A 17,922-nucleotide genomic window follows, 5' to 3' on the forward strand; every position below is an offset into this window, starting at 1 on the left:
CTTGTAAGTCCAGTTGTGTAACTTTTTGTACAAGATGTATGTGCCACGCTAGGGGTATCTCGTTTCACCATTTTCCACATGGTAATCAGAGCTCGGTTCTTTTTTGACCTAATCCATGGCGAGCCCTGATACCATGTAGAAAATTGTGAAATGAGATGCCTTCTTAGGCTCTCGGTTACATGTTAATATAGGCTAAAGAAAGCCCCTAGCATGGCACATACATTTTATACAAGAAGTTACACAACTTGACTTCACAAGCCAAGGATTAGAACAACCTCTAGAGCCTATCTATCCTAACAACTAGGAGAGATACGGGATGTATCTTAACACCCCCTCAATCATAACCGCTCCTGTAGGTTGAGATTGTTCCTAAATAAATTCAATTGTCGAATAGAAAGTGCTTTGGTGAAACCATCAGCCACTTGATCAGCAGTACTAATGAACCGAACATCCAACTGCTTCAAATTAACTTGCTCCTGACAAAGTGATAATCGATTTCAATGTACTTTGTTCGAGCATGAAACACAAGATTTTCAGACAGATATTTCGCACCCTAAAGCAGCATGTCTTTGGTGTGAATATTGGTGCCAGATAAACTTAGCGCACCGTATATTTTTTTTCATGGATCCGAACCTATTTCCAGATACACCAATATAGTATGTATATTGACCACTAAAATTTGGAATTCTACACATAGCACAATCGGCAGAACTTATAATTTGATAATACAATGTTGAAAAGAATGATTCTCGCAAAAAGAAAGAAAAACATAATGTTTTGTATCTTCTGGAGGGAAAATAAATTAAAGGGGCCTTGAGGTCTGGGTTGCATCCCTTGTTCGTGCAACCCTGCCATCAAGAGATGGCTATAAGGGCGGTCGATCACTCTGCTACCTGTAATAAGTTTCAGTAGTCGAAATTCTGGTACGTGTTGAAGGTCATGCCGAACTGCCACCACGCTGGCACGACGTTGAGGAACTCAATGTACTGCCCGCCCGTGCTGGCCACGGCGAAGCTGAGCCCCTGTCCGACTAGTCCGGAGAGCGCCTGCCAGTTGGCTCCCCAGTTCCTGGTCATCTGGATCCACCCGGTGTTGTCGCCCTTGATCAAGGCTGCGCCCACGGAGCCGCTGCCGGCGAGGTTCTGGATGTTGACGAGAAGGAAGTAGTTGAACCCGGCGATGCTGAAGCGCACGCCACCGTTGCGCCAGCACTTCACCTGCTGGTACAGGACCGGGATGATGCCGGCCTGGTAGATGCCGATGTTCTCCCACGCCGGCTGTGACATGTCGAAGTGGGGGCGCCCCGGGCCGCACCAGCCGCCGTTGGGCAGCGCGTCGTTGGCCGGGCACAGGTTGGTGGCCGAGATCGTGATCGCCGTGCCGGGCTTGCAGTACTGGCCGCCTGGTCGTGACCCGTCGCAGATGATGAGGTAGCACTGCCCGCATGACGCGCCGTTGTTGAACAGCGTCTCGCTCAGCGCCGCGTTATTGATGCCGTACCCGGCGTTGTACAAGTTGCCGTACCCACACGCGCCGCCTGTATCGTCGTCACACATACATACACATTCATTATTAGCGACGCCATCAGTTTGTACGTGCGCCGCCGTTTGGAAAAATGTTCACATAGCTCAGCTCGACAGCTCTTGCACCAAAGTGCAACGCTATTAGTACATAGTAAGCTTACCCATGGTGTCGGAACCGTCGGGTCCGCCGTAGAACGTGGCGGTGCCCTGACACCAGTCGGCGGCGGCGAGCGCGAGGCACGCCGCGAGCGCTGTGCACAAGAAGATCAGGGACTTGACCATTTCCGTGGTCGTCATCAGTGTTGAGGTAGCTGATTGAAGAGTGTCGACAAGGAGATGGCAGTGAGGGTTTCTGTTTGGTTTGAGCTGTGGGAAGATGAGATGCAAAGCACTAGGGAAGCCGCTGCTTAAATAGGAGATCGCTGGGAGGCCACATTATCAGCTCCTAACTGAAGGTGCGAGGGTTTGTCAATAACTACAGCTGTGTGGGGTCAGTGTAATGATAGTCGTGGTCACTGCGCGGAAATCCGTTTCCACCGTACCGAAGCCCAACCATGCGAACTACCCAGGCTCCATGGCATCAGAATATAATGTGGCGTTGGAACGAACTGACTAATCATGGATGTTGGCAGCAGCAGGGAGTTGTGTTTTCATCCTATATAAAAACATGCAGAGTGTAGACGAAGTGTAAGTAGCTGCCTCCGTCAAGACAGTTCGCGCTGCAACGAACGATCAACTAACAAAAATTCCTTCGACATTAGGTGAGGCTTTAGAAGGAGGTGCAACCGATCGAAAACCACGTCTGGCCATAGTTCATTCAGAGTGAGATTAACACAAGGAGCATGGGTAGTTTGTTAAACATTATTAGGCTTCCTATATGAAAAGTACAATTCATGTACGGTTCCTATATTTATGAAAAACATTAGCTCATCAGCGAGAAGAATAATAATGGAGATTGATTGTATGGTTCACTGATTCATGGCTGAAACAAGTAGTGTTTTCAAGTCGTCCGACTAATTGCGATTAGTCACGACTAATCATCCTTATCGGTCCGCCGCTACCGACTCGATTACCTCGACTAGAATTCTAGTCATCCAACTAATCATCGACTAACCACGATTAGTCGTCCGATTAGCGTGAGGATGACTAGTTTTGGTGTGCCAAAACTTTGGTCTGGGTAATTTTTGGGCCGGTAATTTGGTGGCCCATTAGGTTTAGGTATACAAGTGTCAGCGTTACTTCCAGCTCTAGGCTTCTGGCTACTGCACTGCAAGTCGCCGACCACCTGCAAGCAACAACTTGCCGGTCTGGATTTTTTATGTTTGGATACTTTGGAGTTTGGATTCTGCGCAATGTTTTCCTGAGGGACCGTGTATCTCTTCTATATATCTTGCTGTTGTTTTGGCTCTAGTCTAGTGCTTTTTTAGTCTAATACACAAATTAAATTACAAAGTTAGTGACCATCTGAGTATCTGACTATCAATATTATCTTCATATTTGCTTTAAACAACATACTATAATGTATATAGGTCTGATATATATATATATATATATATATATATATATATATATATATATATATATATATATATATATATATATATATATATAGTATCGATCTTGGAATATATATACAGGACGACTAGACTACGACTAGGGCTAGGACCAACTAGGCTCGACTAATAATCGAGCTGATCGTTGACTAATCACGACTAATCGCCTTATCGGTGGCCTTACGACTAGGTTCGATAATACGATTTGAAAACATTAGAAAAAACTCATTAGTTTAGAACTGCAAGTTCAAACGTGCCAGTTGTGACATTTAAGTGTCCTAATCTAGTAGAGTTTGTTTCCTTTCACTAGTAGAAAAGAGATCATTGGTCCACCTCAAAAGTACCAGAACCAAAGTGATCCAGTACTAATTCTAGCATTAGTATCATGTCATCTTTGTTCCGGTACTTTTGAGGTGGATGGAAAGGTCTATAGACCCTTTAGTACCTAATGGGTCCTCCCACATTATTAGTACCGGGTGGAAACATCACCCAGTACCAATGTCTAGCTTTTGGTACCGGGTGGTGTTATCAACTGGTACTAAAGGGTCATTCATGAGTTACTTCAAATGCAAAATATCTCTCTTCCTATCACGACTGCTGTGTAGGTGAGATGGTAAGGGAGGTACGCACGAGACAGGAGGTTGCAGGTTCGAATCGGTGCGGTCCTCTTCCTGGTTTGATATATTTTTTTAATCAAAAATACTTTGGTACGTGGTGGAGCCTTCACCCGGTACTAAGTGGCTTAGGTGCTAGGAGTTTAACCCGGGTTTTGGGGTACCGGTTCAAAAACTGATACCTAAAGACCTTACCAACCAATGCTTATAGCCTCTTTTCTAGCAGTGGTTATGGAACCGTATGTAATGTTGATTACCTCGGCTAGCAAACCATCCACCGGATGGGGATAAATAGAGTTTAAGGGAACAAGTGTAATCACTAATTCGTCTAAGAATTCAATTAATTACATTCTTTTTGGGACGGACAAAGTATCTAGTACTGAAATATCGAAGTTTACAGCGTTCAAATAAAGAAATTCAAATTTAGTTTATACATATCATAATTCATAACATGTTAAGAACAAATGCATAATGTATTATCTGCAATGTTGAACAAATGACGGCGAGTGCATATAGCTCCATCAAAAATCAAGAGCACGCAGTCACTATTTCGAGTGAACCGCAACAAAAGGCGAAGGACATCGACAACTCCAACACTGGCATGTTTTTTTAGCTAGTAAACGAAGTTCTGGTTGGTGGAGAAGGCCATGCCGAACTGTCACCACGCTGGCACGACGTTGAGGAACTGAATGTACTGCCCACCGGTGCTGGTCACGGCGAAGCTGAGCCCTTGGCCGACAAGCCCGGCGAGCGCCTGCCAGTTGGCTCCCCAGTTCCTGGACATCTGGATCCACCACGTGTTGTCGCCCTTGACCCATGCTGCCGCCACGGAGCCGCTGTCACTGAGGTTCTGGATGTTGACGAGCAGGAAGTAGTTGGAGCCGGCCATGCTGAAGCGCACGCCGCCGCTGCGCGAGCACTGCACCCGCTGGTAGAGGACCGGGACTACGCCGGCCTGGTAGACGCCGATGTGCTCCCACGCCGGCTGCGACATGTCGAAGTGGGGGCGCCCCGGGCCGCACCAGCCGCCGTTGGGGAGCGCGAAGTTGGGCGGGCACAAGTTGGTGGCCGAGACGGTGATGCAATTGCCAAGCTTGCAGTACTCGCCGCCCGGGCGTGAGCCGTCGCAGGTGATGAGGTAGCACTGGCTGCAGGACGCGCCATCGTTGAAGAGCGTCTGGCTCAGCGCCGCGTTGAGCACGCCGTACCCAGCGTTGTACAGGTTGTCGTACCCGCACGCGCCTCCTGTGCATCGCAGGAGTCACGACATATGTATATGCAATGTCAGCCGCAACATAATTCGATGTAGTTCTCTTGAGCTAGATCTTGGACCGGACTATATATATGTGCATGCTTACCCATGGTGCCGGAGCCGTCGGCGCCGCCGTAGAATGTGGCGGTGCCGGGAGACCAGTCGGCGGCGGCAAGTGCGAGGCACGCCGCAACCATCGTGCACAGCATGAGGAGTTTAGCCATTTCCGTGGACGAGCTAGAACGAGAGATGGGGTGTGAGGTGTGTTGGTAAAGGGAGGGAAAGAGCACAGAGGATGATGTTGCATTGAAGGATGATGCATGACGCTGGGTGTAACGCCCAGGAAGAACCGCGGACGGTCCGCCAGAGTAATGCCCAGATATTTAACTGGATGTGGGCCCGGTCGTCATCTCCTCCTTCCTCATTCCCACCTCGACCAGAGACGAGCGGAGCTCGTCCGCTCGCGCCGCCGTCGCCTCCTCCCGTCGATCTCCCTCCTCCGGCCACCATACTTCGATTCCTCGCGCAATAACCTTCCCCGGCACCCCCTCCACCTTCCCCAACCCCCATACCGGTTTCTTACGGCCGGAATCGCCCCCGCCACCGCCCGTCACCATTGGAGGTGCTTGAAGCCTTGCTCAACCGTCGATCCGCTTCTCCGGTCATCCTCCGCCCGAACCGATCGCGGGAATGGATTTGTGGTGAGTTTTTTGTGCTCCCCGGTCTTTTTCCCCTTCCGCGGTGTGTCGCCGGCGCCGGTGAACGGCCGCCGCCGTCGCCGCCGCACTTGCTGCCACCTGTGGTGCGAGTCAAAAGTTATGCATCGCGGACGGTCCGCCTGGGAGGTGCGGACAGTCTGCCGGTCAGATTAGATTTCGTCCAGAGACGATGTTGTCTCTGGTGGTTTAACAGAACCGAACTGCGGACGGTCCGCTATATGAAAGCGGACGGTCCGCTATAGGAAAGCGGACGTTCCGCCGTTGAAACTTGAAATTTGTCCAGAGACAATATTGTCTCTAGTGAGGTTCGCAGGATTGAGCTACAGACGGTCTGCTGCTGCATAGCGGACAGTCCGCCGTAGAGTCTAGGATTTTGTCCAGAGACGTTGTCGTCTCTGGTGGTTGGGCAGAGTGAACTGCGGACGGTCCGCCAAGGGGGGCCGGACGGTCCGCCGTTATGATTAGAAATTCGACCAGAGATGTTGTTGTCTCTGGTGGATTGGCGTAGGTGTGTTGCGGACAGTCCGCTACTGAGGCGCGGACAATCCGCTCTCTGAAACCGGTCTGACCGGTCTGGGTTTTTGAACTCTAGCCCGACCGGTCTTACCGGTTGGAGAGAGCAGTCTGACCGGTCCGAGTCTGCCTGGTCTGCAGATTTTCTCGTTCGCTTCCATGTTTTCTTTCGCACGTTCGAGGGGTGTTTTGTGTTGGTTTAGCTCTTTCATAGCTATTCCAAGCTTCACCTAAAACTCTTGAGGGCTCGCGGTGATTTTGGGATATAGGCCAACAGATTAATTTCGAGAGAAATTTTGATCGGCTCCCATTCACCCCCCTCTGGTCGCCAGTTTCGGTCTCCTCAATTGGTATCAGAGTTTGGTTGAGATTTTCAGTACCTTAACCGGTTCGAAAACCACTTGGCGACCATGGAGAGTCTTGGAAAGATCCCAGTGTTTTCCGGCGAGGACTATGCCTACTGAAAGGTTCGCATGAGAGCCTTCTTGCAGAGCATGGGAGCCGAGGTCTGGGATATTACCAAGAACCAGACTTACGTGGTGCTTGCCGCTCGGGTCACTCCACTTCAAGTGACTGAGCATGAGGCTAACGCCAAGGCTGTCAATGCCTTGTTCGCTGGCATTTCTCGTGTAGAGTTCTCACACGTCTAGGATTTTCAGGAAGCCCACAAGATTTGGACGTGCCTTGAGAACTACCACGAGGGCACACCTCAGGTCAAGGCCAGGCTGTACGAGACTCACCGGCGTGAATATGAGAACTTCACACAGGAGCCGGGTGAGAGCATTGACTTGATGTTCAGTCGGTTTCAATCGATTGTGAACAAAGTCAATGCGAACAGATCTGCTGATGCCCTTGAGTACATAGAGCACGAGAAGGCCCTCAAGTTGCTCTACGCACTTGACCGCTCTGTGTGGGATCTCAAGGTGAACACGATCATTGAGTCTGCTGGCTATGAGACTCTGACTGTGAACGAGCTTTTCAGCAAGCTCAAGGCCACAGAGGTGGATAACCAGACACGAGCCAAGCTCAATAGTGCCCCTCCTTCCAAGAGCATCGCTCTTGTGACTGGCCCAGTTGGATCGAGCTCTAACGCTAACTCTGCTCTTGGCTTTTCTCTTGCCTCTTTGCCTTCTGTTACAGATGAGCAGCTGGAGACGCTGGGCGACGACGACTTGTGCCTCCTCATCAGCAAGTTCCAGTGCGTCTACCACAACAGGCAGAGGAAGAAGAACCTCAGGTGCTACAACTGTGGTGATTTGAACCACTTCATCGCCGATTGCCCCAAGAAGTCCGGCGGTGGCCAGAACAACCACTTCGACTACTACCGCCACCACGACCGCGATGAGGGAGGCTCCAACTAGGAGCGTTGGCGCCACAAGCACCGCAGTCGTGACCGGGGAGGATGCTTCGACAAGGAGTTGCTCAAGAAGCGCTTCCAGTACAAGGCCAAGAAGCGGGAGAAGGCCTTTCTGGCGCAGCTCAGCGACCTCGACAAGAGCTCCGACACCGACCGCTCTTCTTCACCGACCTCCGACGATGACGACAAGAAGAAGAAGAAGCGGGACAAGAAAGCCACCGACTTCATCGGCCTGTGCTTGGCGGCCGGTCGGCGCAAGGGTTTCTGCACCATGGCGGGCGAAGCCGATGGTGCTCGGGCGTCTTCGGGTGGACATGCTACACCGATGCGCACCGATTCTTCTCCTGGATCCGAGAGTGATTCAGAGGTAAACTCCACAATTGACCTGCTTGATATAGAAGTTAGGGAGTTGTACGCCGCTCTCGACAACCAGAAAAGGCTGATTAAGGAAGCAGCTAGAGAGCGTAGAAAGATTTGGGCTGAGCTGGCTTGTGCTAGGGAGAAATCTAGTGAGGATGAGTGCACTGGCTGCATATCTCACATGAACAATCTTGTTGCTCTCCGTGCCAAGCATGATGAGAACGTCGCGAACTTAGATGTTGCTAAGACTTCGCTTGCTGACGTGTCTCATGAGCTCGCTAAGGCCAAGCATGAACTAGAACTGGTTAAGGACGCTCCTATTGTTAGCGATGTGCTTGAATGTGATGAGTGTCCTATCTTTAAGTCCGATCTAGCTTCATTGCAGTCCAAGTTTGCAACTGTTGTGTGCGAGCTAGAGGAGATGAAGTCTAGGCCAGTTCTGCTTGGTGCTTGCTAGTTTTGTCCCACACTTAGGTCGGAGCTAGATGAGAAGAACGTCTTGGTTAAGTCTTTAGGGAAAACTAAGGTTGTGGAGTCTAGCCCACCTATTGACTGCTCTATTTGCCCTGGTTTGATCTCTGATTTGGATAATCTTGCGGTAGAGAAAGCCAACTTGGAGAATGAGAATATCTATCTTAGGGCAACTCTTAGTTGGGTTTCTGCTAGTGAGCCGCAGTTGGGCATGATGATTAAGCAGTTCAAGTGTGGTGATGGGTTTGGGGTCGATTACACATACACGAAGTCAGACTTTGACAAGTTGTATGGTAAGATCGGCAAGGCTGCTAGAAATACTGCTAGTACGAGCACGCAGCCTTCGCTTGTTGACCCCACGGATGGTGTGCTTAAAGAACCACCGAAAGCACCTCCACAGAAGCAGGTTTGGGTTCCAAAGCCCAATGAGCTGAAGAATCCCCTGGATACGCTCCTTGCTGCCGCAGCCCAGGTTGCCCAGAAGAAGGGGGCTGCTCCTTCCCATCCGCAGGTTAGGCCTCCACCTCCCAACCGTGATGTGAGGTACCACTGCGAGTACTGTGACAGGGAAGGTCACCTGGAGGAGTTTTGCTTCAGAAGGAAGCGGGCTGTGAGGCGTGAGCAGGAGAGACGGAACGCGGACATGTACTCTGCTCGGGTGCATGGTCCTCCTCGGCGTGGTGGTAGGCAAGATGCTAGGGCATGCCGTGTAGGTGGAGGTCAGGGAGACGGTGGTGGTTACCGTGCTCCAGCGGGTGGTCGCTTTGCCGGTCGTGCTCCTGGTTGTTTTCAGTACGGCTATGGACCACGGGACCGAGGCTTCGGAGGAGGTTTCGATGCTCCACGCTTTCCTCGTGGTGGTGTTCGTCAGTCACGCGGTAGACGGGATGGGGGATACGTTTTGCCTGGTTTTGTTAACCCTTCTATAGAGCAAATGGCTCGACACTGGTTTGCTTCTCACTTTGCTAACCCCAGTGTTGAGATATTTGCTCACCCTTTGTCTCACTACTGACGTGCAGGTTGGAGGCTTGGAGAAAAGGTGGATCATGGACTCCGGTTGTTCGCACCACATGACCGGAAATGACAAATGGTTCTCCAGCCTCACCCCGATGCGCTCAAAGGAGTACATTGTGTTCGGGGATAATGGAAGAGGAAAGGTACGTGGACTTGGCACTGTTCGAGTTTCTGATCGCTTTACCCTGAGAGAGGTTGCTTTGGTTTCGAACCTTGGGTTCAATTTGCTCTCTGTTTCGCAACTTCTTGATGAGGGGTTTGAGGTTCGCTTCAAGGAGGGTTGTTCGTGTGTTTTGGATTCCAGAGGAGATTTGGTTTGCCGGATTACACCTCGCGATCGGGTTTTCTTGGTTGACTTCTCTGGAACTCCTCTTGGCCCTTCTCGTTGCTTGTTGGCTGGTCCTTCCTCTGATTTGTGGAAGTGGCATAGGAGATTTGGACATTTGAGCTTCGATTTGTTGTTGAGACTTAACTCACTTGGCCTAATCCGAGGATTGCCCAAATTAAAGTTTAAAAAGGACCTTGTTTGCCATCCGTGTCACCACGGGAAGATGATTGCTACTTCACATCCACATATTAATCAGGTGATGACCGCTCACCCTGGAGAGTTGCGACACATGGACATAGTTGGTCCTTCTAGGGTGATGTCTGTTGGTGGGAAGTGGTACGTTCTTGTGATCGTGGATGATTTTTCTCGCTATTCTTGGGCCTTTTTTATGAGAACCAAGCATGAGGCTTTCGAGTTTGTTCGAGACTTGACCTTGAGGTTGAAAAACGAGCTACCCCAGACCATGCGAGCGATTCGCAGTGAAAATGGCACAGAATTCAAAAATGCTTGTTTTGACGCCTTTTGCAGTGATCAAGGGCTTGAACACCAGTATTCTTCTCCCTACACTCCACAGCAGAATAGAGTTGTAGAGCGAAAGAATCGGACGCTGGTGGAGATGGCAAGGACGATGCTCGATGAGCATAGGACTCCTCTCAAATACTGGGCTGAGGCGGTTAACACCGCTTGTTACGTGTTCAACCGCATTTTCTTGCGTGCTTTCATGCACAGGACTTCTTATGAGTTGCGATTTGGATGCCAACCCCATGTTGATCATCTCAGAGTTTTCGGTTGCTAGTACTTTGTACTGAAAGATGGAAATCTTGATAAGTTTGAGTCTCGCTCGTCTGACGGCATTTTTCTCGGTTATGCTTCTCACTCTAGAGCGTACCGTGTGCTGATTATTGATACTAACATCGTCAGAGAGACTTGTGAAGTCACTTTCGACGAGACTGCACCGTGCAATTCTTCTGTCTTTGAAGTTGCAAGAGATAATGAGCTCGGTACCTCCATCTTTGAAGATGAGGAGGAAGAAGCTGCGGAGGGCGAGGCTGAGGTTACCACGCGTGCTGTGGACCCAGTTGCCTCTGCCACGAGCTCAGACGATGATAACGGCCCCGATCCAACTACGTCCACTTCACGGGAGCCGATCGAGGAGGTGACTCAGGCTTCACCAGCTGCACCTGAGGAGACACCAGACTTAGTTGAGGAGGAGGCGACTTCGACGCGGGAAGCACCTCAACAAATTCAGCGTCGTCATCCACCTCAACAGATGCTAGGTGATCTCAACGAGCGAGTCACCAGGTCCAAGGTAACGAGTATCGCTGGTTTTGCTCATTCAGCATTTGTTGCCTCTTTTGAGCCCAAGTATATTGGACACGCTCTTTCTGATTCTAATTGGGTCAATACCATGCATGAGGAACTTGAAAATTTTGAAAGAAACCAAGTTTGGGTTTTAGTCGAGCCTCCACCTGCTTGTAATCCCATCGGAACGAAGTGGGTTTTCAAAAACAAGCAGGGTGAGGATGGGTTGGTTGTTCGAAACAGGGCTCATCTTGTTGCCCAGGGGTTTTGCCAGAAAGAGGGTATTGATTTTGAGGAGACTTTTGCCCCTGTTGCTCGTTTGGAAGCTATTCGAATTTTTTTTGCATTTGCTGCTTCCAAGGGTTTTAAAGTTTTTCAAATGGACGTTAAATCTGCCTTCTTGAATGGTTTTATCGAAGAAGAGATTTATGTGAAGCACCCCCCTGGTTTCGAAAATCCCAAGTTTTCAAACCGTGTTTATAAACTTCAGAAAGCTCTTTACGGTTTAAAACAGGCGCCTAGAGCTTGGTATGATAGACTGAAAACTTTTTTGCTGGCTCAGGGCTTTAAAATGGGATGTGTGGATAAAACTTTGTTCCTCATGCGGTCTGGCACTGATTTTTTATTAGTTCAGATATACGTGGATGATATTATCTTTGGTGGCTCTTCTCACGCTCTTGTCTCCAAGTTTTCTGAGCAGATGTCCAGGGAGTTAGAGATGAGTATGATGGGTGAGCTGCAGTTCTTCCTCGGGCTGCAGATCAAGTAAACTCCTTGGGGCACGTTCGTCCATCAAGCCAAGTACACTAGGGACTTGCTGCGGAAGTTCGACATGAGTGACTTGTCACCTCAGCCGTCTCCGATCAGCACTTCGACGACGCTTGATGAGGACTTGGATGGTGAGGCGGTGGATCAGAAGGAGTACAGAAGCATGATCGGCTCTCTCCTATACTTGACGGCGACGCGGCCGGACATTCAGTTCGGCGTCGGCCTTTGTGCGCGGTACCAGGCTTCTCCACGCACCTCCCACAGGCAGGTGGTGAAACACATCTTCAGGTATCTGAAATTCACCCCAGAATTTGGTCTTTGGTACTCTGCGGATTCTTCTCTGGTTTTGGTGTGCTTTTCTGATGCCGATTTCGGTGGGTGTCGGTTGGATCGCAAGTCGACATCCGGCACTTGTCAATTTCTCGGTACATCTTTGGTGTCTTGGTCCTCTCGCAAGCAGGCTAGCGTAGCACTTTCTTCCACAGAAGCTGAGTATGTTGCCGCTGCTAGCTGTTGCTCCCAGATACTTTGGACGAAACAAACCTTGCAGGATTATGGTTTAAGTTTCGGTAGGGTTCCCATCTTTGTAGACAACATGTCAGCCATTAGCATTGCAAAGAACCCTGTCCTACACTCTAGAACCAAACACATAGATATCAGATTCCATTTCCTGCGAGATAATCATGAGAGAGGACACATAGACCTGATCCACCGAGATCAAGTAAAGACTTCGAGTCAAAGAAAGAAACTCCGCCGTCGATTGAGTCTGTATAGCGGGCTACTGCAGACCCGACCGGTCCCATGGACCGGTCTGACCGGTCTGGCCGAGGAAGCCGGGTATTTAAGTCGCCCCTTCTCCAGGTCGTGGGTGGTGGAGTCTCTTGAGTCCTTTTTGGTTTTTCCATCCCCTTTTCCCTGCTCCAGGTTAGGGCCAAGGTCTCCAACGCAAAGGAAGGTTAGATTATAGCTAATCTCTTCAATCTAGAGGGTGGATGATGGTGTGGTCGGCTCTAACCTTTGTATAGGTGAATTCCTCCGTGATTTATGAATGAAATTGTTTTGAGATTCACCCGTGTGTGCTGAGCTTTTCGTCCTCCCCTTCCCTTTGTGTTTTGGACTTTATTTCTCCTCTTTTGATGTGTTTCGTGTTTGGAGGAGTCAAGTTCTTCGATTCGTGGTTTGATGGACTCGTTGTGACGATTCTAATCTATCTAGCCTAGTGCCAAACCCGCTGGAATCATGAGTTCTCACGAATTGGGATTTTTGGGTTCTTGAGAAAACCCCAATTCTCTTTGATCTTTCCTTAATTTCTCACGATCTGTTAATCTTTTGGGAAAGATCTTTTGGGGATATGTTCACGGGGTAGATGCGAAGCTATCCTCCAAGTTTCGTTGGATTTGGACTTCGTCTGCTCGAGATTTGCGTTTGAAGCATTGTTTGCGATCTGTCTGGGTGCAACCGGTCTGACCGGTCTCTGAAACCGGTCTAGGTTTTTGAACTCCAGCCCGACCGGTCTGACCGGTTGGAGAGAGCGGTCTGACCGGTCCGAGTCTACCAGGTCTGCAGATTTTCTCATTCGCTTCCATGTTTTCTTTCGCACGTTCTAGGGGTGTTTTGTGTTGGTTTAGCTCTTCCATAGCTATTCCAAACTTCACCTAGAACTCTTGAGGGCTCGTGGTGATTTTGGGATATAGGCCGACGGATCAATTTCGAGAGAAATTTTGATCGGCTCCCATTCACCCCCCTCTGGTCGCCAGTTTCGGTCCCTCACTCTCTCACTTAATTGAGTAATTAAGCATGTGACAAAATATTACGTTGAATTACACATGATGATGTATGACATCTCATGGTAAACCAGGGAAATTAAACAAAGTACCAATTTGTAACGAACATGGCAACATTTATACCATTTCGAGTGATTTTGGTGATTGTATGACAACGCAATCAATGTGGCTAATGGTTTAGTTAAGTGAATATTTCTAGATCCCAGGGATGAAGTAAAAAGGTCATGCAAAGCAAAACACGATGAAAGAACTCAAAGAAACGCTGAATTGGACGAGTTATACTCAAATCAGTAGTACCGGAAGAACCGATGCCTAAGCATCGGTGCATCCGATGATTGTCGGAAGATCCAACGCCCTGGCTTTGGCACAAGTCTGTGCGCCTCAGGAGATCAAGTGGAGAAAGAAGTGAAGCACCGGATGAACCGACGGTGTCATGAGAGGCATCGGTGCATTCAATGTACTGTGTTCCAGAGACGATGTCAAACGCGCAGGAGCCAAGTCTTCAGCACCGGTTGAACCAGCGATGCATCGGAGCATAGCACCGGTGTAATGATGTCAGCAGGAGAGAAAGAGGCCAATGGCTAGTTGAGTGTTTTGAGTGACCGGTTTAACCGACACACAGTCATCGGTTAAACCGGTGGTGTTGCAGACAGTGCGTCAGAAGCTCAACGGCTACTTCGGGTCTGAGAGTGACCGGATGAACCGACGCCACCCTAGACAGAGGCATCGGTTCATCCGATGGTATGCTGTTTTCTGCTGACCGTTGGAGCAACGGCTACAAGACTTGGTGGCCTATATATACGCCTCACCCCGGCCATTTGAAGCTTGCTGGAGTCCCAAGACATCACATACACACCCAAGAACACCTCCAAGCCATCCAAGAGCATAAAAATCAAATTCTTAGTCCTTAGCACAAGCTTTGTGAGTGTTAGTGCTAGGTTAGCTCTTGAGTGAGTGATCAAGCAAGGTTTAGATTCTTGTGCTGTGGTTCTAAAGTGAACCAAAAGTGTATCTTCGTGCGCCGGCCATCTTTGGAGCTTTAGTGGCTCGCCGGCAAGTCAACGACCCTCCGGCTTGGTGTCGAGCGGCGTCGACAACATTGTGCATGGGACGAAGACCCCTCCTTCGTGGGCAATCTCCCTTAGTGAAGATCGGGATCAAGTTGACCGTGATTGTGTTCACGGAAGAGACTTGATTGCCGGGAAGCGATACTCTTCGTGAGTACTTCAACAACGTGGACGTAGGGGCGCCTTTGTGGCAATCCGAACCACGGGATAAATCCTCGTGTTGAGAGTTCGCTTCCTCTCATCTCTCAATTTAAGCTTCCTCATTTCGTATTGCAACTTGTGTGCCTTTACTTTCTTAGTGTAGTATCTTGTTAGGATTGGCTATAGGTTGCAAAACTCTTTTGGGATGAGGGTTTCACACTAAGGTGAACCGTAGTTGCACATCTAGATAGCTTGATATAGTTTAAGTTTTGTGCAAACTAGTGGGAGCCATAAGTTAAGATTTTAATAGTGCCTAATTTACCCCCTCCCCCTCTTAGGCTAGAGCACCCGATCGCTTTCACAATTTTAGTACGAATACAATTCCATTCTAACAGCATATGGGAGAAAGATGCAGAGTAGGAGCAACACGGAGGGGGAGGTCACCCATATATAGTAACTGCCTGCGGTCACTAGAACTGGCCTGGCCATCTACAATACTACGTAATAGAGTTGAGTATGAGTGTCAAGTGTCAACGCGACCCCTCAATGCTGCTGAGTCCTAATTCCTAAGGCCGGTCTTAGTAAAAGTGTCATCGACACAGTTATCTAAATTGGAATCTTAAGAACTGTGCCAGTGGAGTGTCATGGTGATGACACTCCTCTCACATTTCATGACACTCATCTCTTCTCTCTCCTTATACTATTGATACATATTAGCAAATTTAATATCTATGACACTCTTATGATACTTTCACTGAGATTGGTCTAATGGACGGTTGGTGTTGCTGTGACCCTGTCACTAATTAATACTAACTACTCATGATGACCGAATGACGGTTGCGTCTCCTTTGGTGAGGAAATCACATGGTCAAAGCCTAACCAACGGCTTACGAATTTAACCGGGAGATTCGTGCTTATGATTGCAAGAATATAATAATGCCACTACTCAAGTTTGGAAGTCTGATATAGAGTGTTGAAGGAGCTTTACATTTGGTATATGTGTGTGTGTCTATATATATATATCTATCTCTACTCCTATAATGTGGGAGTGGTTCGTGCGTCGGCTAAGCCGCGCGGCAGCGCGAGCCGGACGAAGCCGCCGCGGCACGCGAGGCACGAGTGCACGACTAGGGATGGCAACCGGTACAAACCCGTCGGGTATCACTAACCCAAACCCGCACCCGCCAGGATAAAATCGTACCCGTTAAAAAACCCATACCCGTCGCGGGTACGATTTCATGCCCGTACCCGTACCCGTGCGGGTTTTTTGTACCCGCGGGTTTCCCGTACCCGATAGAAGAAGCAACAAAATTTAATAGAAAACATAAACAAATATACAATGCATTATAGCCAAATGAGTCTATGAATAGGTAATCATCGATGGAAATGGAAGTACATGAGTCTAAGTCTCTCTTAGCATGTGATTGGACCTTATTTTGATACAAGATCTTGTGACATTAGTATTTTAGGTTATATGTTGTCGGGTTTATTGTACCCACGGGTTTGCGGGTTTAGGGTACTTGAAGAACAAACCCGCACCCGCAAACCCGACGGGTACGAAGTTTATCCCATTAAGAAACCCGCGGGTATAGAATTTAGTCTATGCCCGCACCCTAATGGAGCAAAAACCCATCGGGTTTCGGGTTTCGGGTACCCGTTGCCATCCCTATGCACGACCCGCAGCCCACGCCACAGCGCCCCCTGCCCACGCACCCAACCGTCTGTCCCAGCACGTCCCTACCTCCACGTTGCCGTCCGCCCGGCCGCCGGCAACCGCATCGGCGTGCGCACCCGTCCGTCACGCCACCCCAAGTCGGCCGTCTCCCCCGGTCGCCGCCTTGCCCCACCTGGTCACGGTGCCTGGTCGCCGCAGGCGCGAAGCCCCGCCGCCACCGATCGACACTCCGCCCGGCTGCTGCCTCCATCGGTCGCGTAGGAACTTCGCGACTCCTACACTGGTGACTGGCAGCCACTATGTGGTGCGCCTCCCTTGGATCCAGGTATGCCTCGGCCTCCCCCAGATCCCCCCTCTCCTCTTTCCTTTCCTCCCTTTCCCGGAGAGCGCGGCCGACAACCACTCTAGGGTGCGCCTCCCTCGGATCCCCCTCTTCCTCTTCCCCCTCCCTCTCCTTCCCGGCGAGCGCGGGGCAGCGGCCGGCCTGGCCTCGGGTGGGCGAGCGTGGCCTCGTGCCGGCGGCGGCGATGGGGTTGTGGCGAGCGTGGGCTGGGGCAGGCTGCGGCGAGCGTGGCCGAGAGCGGGCCGGTGGTCGGCCTGGCCTCGGGCAAGCGTCACGCCGCACCGGCAGTGATGGGGCGCGGCCAGCCCAGCTTCGTGCCGGTGACGGCAAGCAAAGGCCTAGCGCGGAGCAGCAGTAGCAATGGCCTCACCGCTGGCCGCCCGCCTCCCGCGCCATGTCATAGCTCGTCAAGACCAACGGCTGCCGCGCATTCCTCGTCGACACCCTCGCCCTGGTAAAGCCTCTACGTCCTGGGTCCTACTCGGGAGGTGTTCGGCGAAATGCTCCTCCTCCGACGGGGACGCTGGCGTGGGTGTGGGGGGGCTGTGGTCGTCGCAGGTCAGGAAGCTCGAGTCGCAGGGAGTGCCCACCAAGCAGGCCGAGGCCATCACCGAGGTGCTCAACGACAGCCTCGACAGCATGTCCGAGTCGTTCGTCTCCAAGGCCGACATTCAGAAGGTAGTGCTAGGCATTGCGTGGCGGGCTGTTTCTTATCTTATGGTTTGATTTGATTTGGTTAGTCTATGGCTTGGGTACTAGCCTTCCTCATGTGTTGGTGGTACTTATTTGATTCCTTGTGTGCAGAGTGAGATGCTGGAGGAGTCCAATATCGATCTCCAAGTTCAAGTCGCAAGTGCAGATCTCGCATGTATTCTTCAAAGCTAAGCTGTCTCGTCGTGACCATTAGGCGTTGTTGGATTTTTCGCTCTAACTTGATCTTGGAGCTTGTACGAGTTTGTTTTAGAATGTTTAGTTTCTTTAGAATGTTCAGTTTCAACGTTACTGTGACGAAGGTTTATACAACCACCTTTAGAACTGCTGCTCATTATGTGATGACCCTATTAGTTTGAGGGATTGATGTATGGGAAATGGCGATTGTCGGTTGAGATCACCATTTGAATTTCTGCCTTTTCGGGGA

General features: G+C 50.1%; 2 protein-coding genes and 1 long non-coding RNA gene across 3 annotated transcripts; 1 reads left to right on the top strand and 2 right to left on the bottom strand.

The window, feature by feature from the left end:
- Positions 1–638: 638 nt before the first annotated feature.
- LOC120648614 (expansin-A31-like) lies at positions 639–1,883 on the bottom strand. Its single transcript, XM_039925341.1, has 2 exons — positions 1,685–1,883; positions 639–1,537 (listed from the first exon to the last, which is right to left on the bottom strand). The coding sequence occupies exons 1-2, from the start codon at positions 1,818–1,820 to the stop codon at positions 906–908; spliced, it is 768 nt and encodes a 255-aa protein (XP_039781275.1). The 5' UTR covers positions 1,821–1,883; the 3' UTR covers positions 639–905.
- Positions 1,884–4,348: 2,465 nt separating this feature from the next.
- Positions 4,349–5,166, bottom strand: LOC120648615 (expansin-A31-like). Its single transcript, XM_039925342.1, has 2 exons — positions 5,049–5,166; positions 4,349–4,935 (listed from the first exon to the last, which is right to left on the bottom strand). Exons 1-2 carry the CDS (start codon positions 5,164–5,166, stop codon positions 4,349–4,351), a joined length of 705 nt encoding a protein of 234 aa, XP_039781276.1.
- Positions 5,167–17,321: 12,155 nt separating this feature from the next.
- On the top strand, positions 17,322–17,895 carry LOC120648616. Its single transcript, XR_005665016.1, has 2 exons — positions 17,322–17,462; positions 17,589–17,895. It is a non-coding gene; the product is annotated as an uncharacterized LOC120648616 (long non-coding RNA).
- The last annotated feature ends 27 nt before the right edge of the window (positions 17,896–17,922 follow it).

This window comes from Panicum virgatum, chromosome 9K (assembly GCF_016808335.1).
Source record: "Panicum virgatum strain AP13 chromosome 9K, P.virgatum_v5, whole genome shotgun sequence".
In the NCBI taxonomy this organism is placed as follows: domain Eukaryota; kingdom Viridiplantae; phylum Streptophyta; class Magnoliopsida; order Poales; family Poaceae; genus Panicum; species Panicum virgatum.

Excerpts from the sequence above, each read along its gene's own strand:
- LOC120648614 (XM_039925341.1), bottom strand. The coding sequence starts at position 1,820 with ATGACGACCACGGAAATGGTCAAGTCCCTGATCTTCTTGTGCACAGCG. Across the intron at positions 1,538-1,684 it reads CGACGGTTCCGACACCATGG|GCGGCGCGTGTGGGTACGGC; the intron begins GTAAGCTTACTA and ends ACGACGATACAG.
- LOC120648615 (XM_039925342.1), bottom strand. The coding sequence starts at position 5,166 with ATGGCTAAACTCCTCATGCTGTGCACGATGGTTGCGGCGTGCCTCGCA. Across the intron at positions 4,936-5,048 it reads CGACGGCTCCGGCACCATGG|GAGGCGCGTGCGGGTACGAC; the intron begins GTAAGCATGCAC and ends TGCGATGCACAG.